The sequence below is a fragment of the Bison bison genome, unplaced genomic scaffold (genome assembly GCF_000754665.1).
Source record: "Bison bison bison isolate TAMUID 2011002044 unplaced genomic scaffold, Bison_UMD1.0 scf7180017864460, whole genome shotgun sequence".
In the NCBI taxonomy this organism is placed as follows: domain Eukaryota; kingdom Metazoa; phylum Chordata; class Mammalia; order Artiodactyla; family Bovidae; genus Bison; species Bison bison.
In genome coordinates, this window is record NW_011495022.1 from 2,292,227 (window position 1) to 2,295,466 (window position 3,240).

The 3,240-nt window shown below is 43.4% G+C and overlaps 1 protein-coding gene across 1 annotated transcript in view; it reads left to right on the forward strand.

Annotated features, from left to right (window-relative positions):
• The window catches only part of TTN (titin), a 275,334-nt gene that overhangs the window by 232,192 nt on the left and 39,902 nt on the right, over positions 1-3,240 (forward strand). The window contains 1 exon segment of the mRNA XM_010859754.1: positions 1-3,228. Coding sequence (XP_010858056.1) covers positions 1-3,228 — 3,228 coding nt within the window.

A 3,240-nucleotide genomic window follows, 5' to 3' on the forward strand; every position in this document is an offset into this window, starting at 1 on the left:
GTGAGACCTGCATTTAACAGTTACAGTGTACAGGTTGGCCAAGATTTGAAAATAGAAGTACCCATTTCTGGACGTCCTAAGCCAACTATTACCTGGACTAAAGACGATCTTCCACTGAAGCAGACTACAAGAATCAACGTCACTGATTCACTTGACCTCACCGTACTCAGTATTAAAGAAACTCATAAGGATGATGGTGGACATTATGGAATCACAGTTGCTAATGTGGTTGGTCAGAAGACAGCATCCATTGAAATTATAACCCTAGATAAGCCTGATCCTCCAAAAGGACCTGTTAAATTTGATGAAGTCAGTGCTGAAAGTATTACCTTATCTTGGGAACCTCCATTATATACAGGGGGCTGCCAGATCACCAACTATGTAGTTCAGAAGAGAGATACAACCACCACAGTATGGGAGGTTGTTTCTGCTACTGTGGCCAGAACGACACTCAAAGTGACCAAACTGAAAACTGGTACAGAATATCAATTCAGAATATTCGCTGAAAACAGATATGGACAAAGCTTTGCCTTAGAATCTGAGCCAATTGTAGCTCAATATCCCTACAAAGAACCAGGCCCTCCCGGTACACCATTTGTCACAGCCGTTTCCAAAGATTCCATGGTTATACAGTGGCATGAACCAATCAATAATGGTGGCAGCCCAGTCATAGGTTACCACCTTGAGAAAAAGGAAAGAAACAGTATTTTGTGGACAAAAGTCAACAAAACTATTATTCATGATACCCAGTTTAAAGCAGTCAATCTTGAAGAAGGCATTGAATATGAATTCAGAGTGTATGCTGAAAATATTGTTGGTATAGGCAAGGCAAGCAAGAATTCCGAATGCTATGTAGCCAGAGATCCCTGTGACCCACCAGGAACCCCAGAAGCAATAATCGTTAAAAGACACGAAATCACTTTACAATGGACCAAACCCGCATATGATGGTGGAAGTGTGATTACGGGTTACATTGTAGAGAAGCGTGATCTGCCTGAGGGTCGCTGGATGAAAGCCAGCTTCACAAACGTCATTGAAACTCAGTTTACTGTGTCAGGTCTTACTGAAGATCAAAGATATGAATTCAGAGTCATTGCAAAGAATGCAGCGGGTGCAGTAAGCAAACCTTCTGACAGTACTGGACCGATAACTGCCAGGGATGAGGTCGAACTCCCAAGAATTTCAATGGATCCAAAGTTTAGAGACACAATTGTGGTAAATGCCGGAGAAACATTCAGGCTTGAAGCCGATGTCCACGGAAAGCCCCTGCCTACCATCGAGTGGTTAAGAGGAGATAAGGAGATTGAAGAATCTGCTAGATATGAAATAAAGAACACAGATTTCAAGGCTTTACTTATTGTAAAGGATGCCATTAGAATTGATGGTGGACAGTATATTTTAAGAGCCTCCAACGTTGCAGGTTCTAAGTCATTCCCAGTAAACGTAAAAGTGTTAGACAGACCAGGGCCTCCAGAAGGGCCAGTCCAGGTTACTGGAGTCACCGCTGAAAAATGCACATTAACATGGTCTCCACCACTTCAAGATGGTGGCAGTGACATTTCTCACTATGTTGTTGAAAAGAGAGAAACAAGTCGGCTTGCCTGGACTGTTGTTGCTTCGGAGGTTGTAACCAATTCTCTGAAAGTTACCAAACTCTTAGAAGGGAATGAATATATTTTCCGTATAATGGCTGTCAACAAATACGGTGTTGGCGAGCCTTTGGAATCTGCACCAGTACTCATGAAAAACCCATTTGTGCTTCCTGGACCACCAAAAAGCTTGGAAGTCACCAACATAGCCAAGGACTCCATGACCGTCTGTTGGAACCGTCCAGACAGTGATGGTGGAAGTGAGATTATTGGTTACATCGTAGAGAAGAGAGACAGAAGTGGCATTAGGTGGATAAAATGTAATAAACGCCGCATTACAGACTTACGGCTAAGAGTAACAGGATTAACAGAAGATCATGAGTACGAATTCAGAGTCTCTGCAGAAAATGCAGCTGGAGTTGGAGAACCAAGTCCAGCTACACTTTATTATAAGGCCTGCGATCCTGTGTTCAAACCTGGCCCCCCCATCAATGCACACGTTGTAGACACCACTAAAAATTCAATTACACTTGCCTGGGGTAAACCCATCTATGATGGTGGCAGTGAAATTCTGGGATATGTAGTAGAAATCTGTAAAGCAGATGAAGAAGAATGGCAAATAGTTACTCCCCAGACTGGCCTGAAAGCCACTCGATTTGAAATTTCAAAACTCACTGAACACCAAGAGTACAAAGTACGGGTCTGTGCCCTCAATAAAGTTGGTTTAGGTGAGGCTACAGCAGTTCCTGGTACTGTGAAACCAGAAGATAAACTTGAAGCGCCTGAACTTGACCTTGACTCTGAATTAAGGAAAGGAATCGTTGTAAGAGCTGGTGGATCTGTCAGAATTCACATTCCATTCAAAGGTCGCCCAACACCCGAGATCACCTGGTCTCGAGAGGAAGGTGAATTCACAGATAAGGTCCAAATCGAAAAAGCAGCAAACTATACCCAACTATCAATAGATAACTGTGATAGAAATGATGCTGGAAAATACATTCTCAAGCTGGAAAACAGCAGTGGGTCTAAATCTGCTTTTGTAACTGTGAAAGTTCTTGACACCCCAGGACCACCACAGAATCTGGCAGTCAAAGAAGTGAGAAAAGATTCTGTCCTTCTGGTGTGGGACCCACCCTTAATTGATGGGGGTGCAAAGGTCAAGAACTATGTTATCGACAAACGTGAATCAACCAGGAAAGCATATGCTAATGTCAGTAATAAATGCAGCAAAACAAGCCTCAAAGTGGAGAATCTTACAGAAGGAGCCACTTATTACTTTAGAGTAATGGCTGAAAATGAATTTGGAATTGGTGTTCCAGTGGAAACTGTTGATGCTGTGAAAGCATCTGAACCTCCTTCCCCACCAGGAAAGGTCACACTCACTGATGTGTCCCAGACCAGTGCGTCCCTGATGTGGGAGAAACCTGAACATGATGGTGGGAGCCGAATTCTGGGGTATGTTGTTGAAATGCAGCCCAAAGGAACAGAAAAATGGAGTGTCGTGGCTGAATCCAAAGTCTGTAGTGCAGTTGTTACCGGTTTGAGTTCTGGGCAAGAATATCACTTCCGTGTCAAGGCTTACAACGAGAAAGGACAAAGCGATCCGAGAGTGCTTGGTGTTCCCGTCATAGCCAAAGACTTGACTATACAG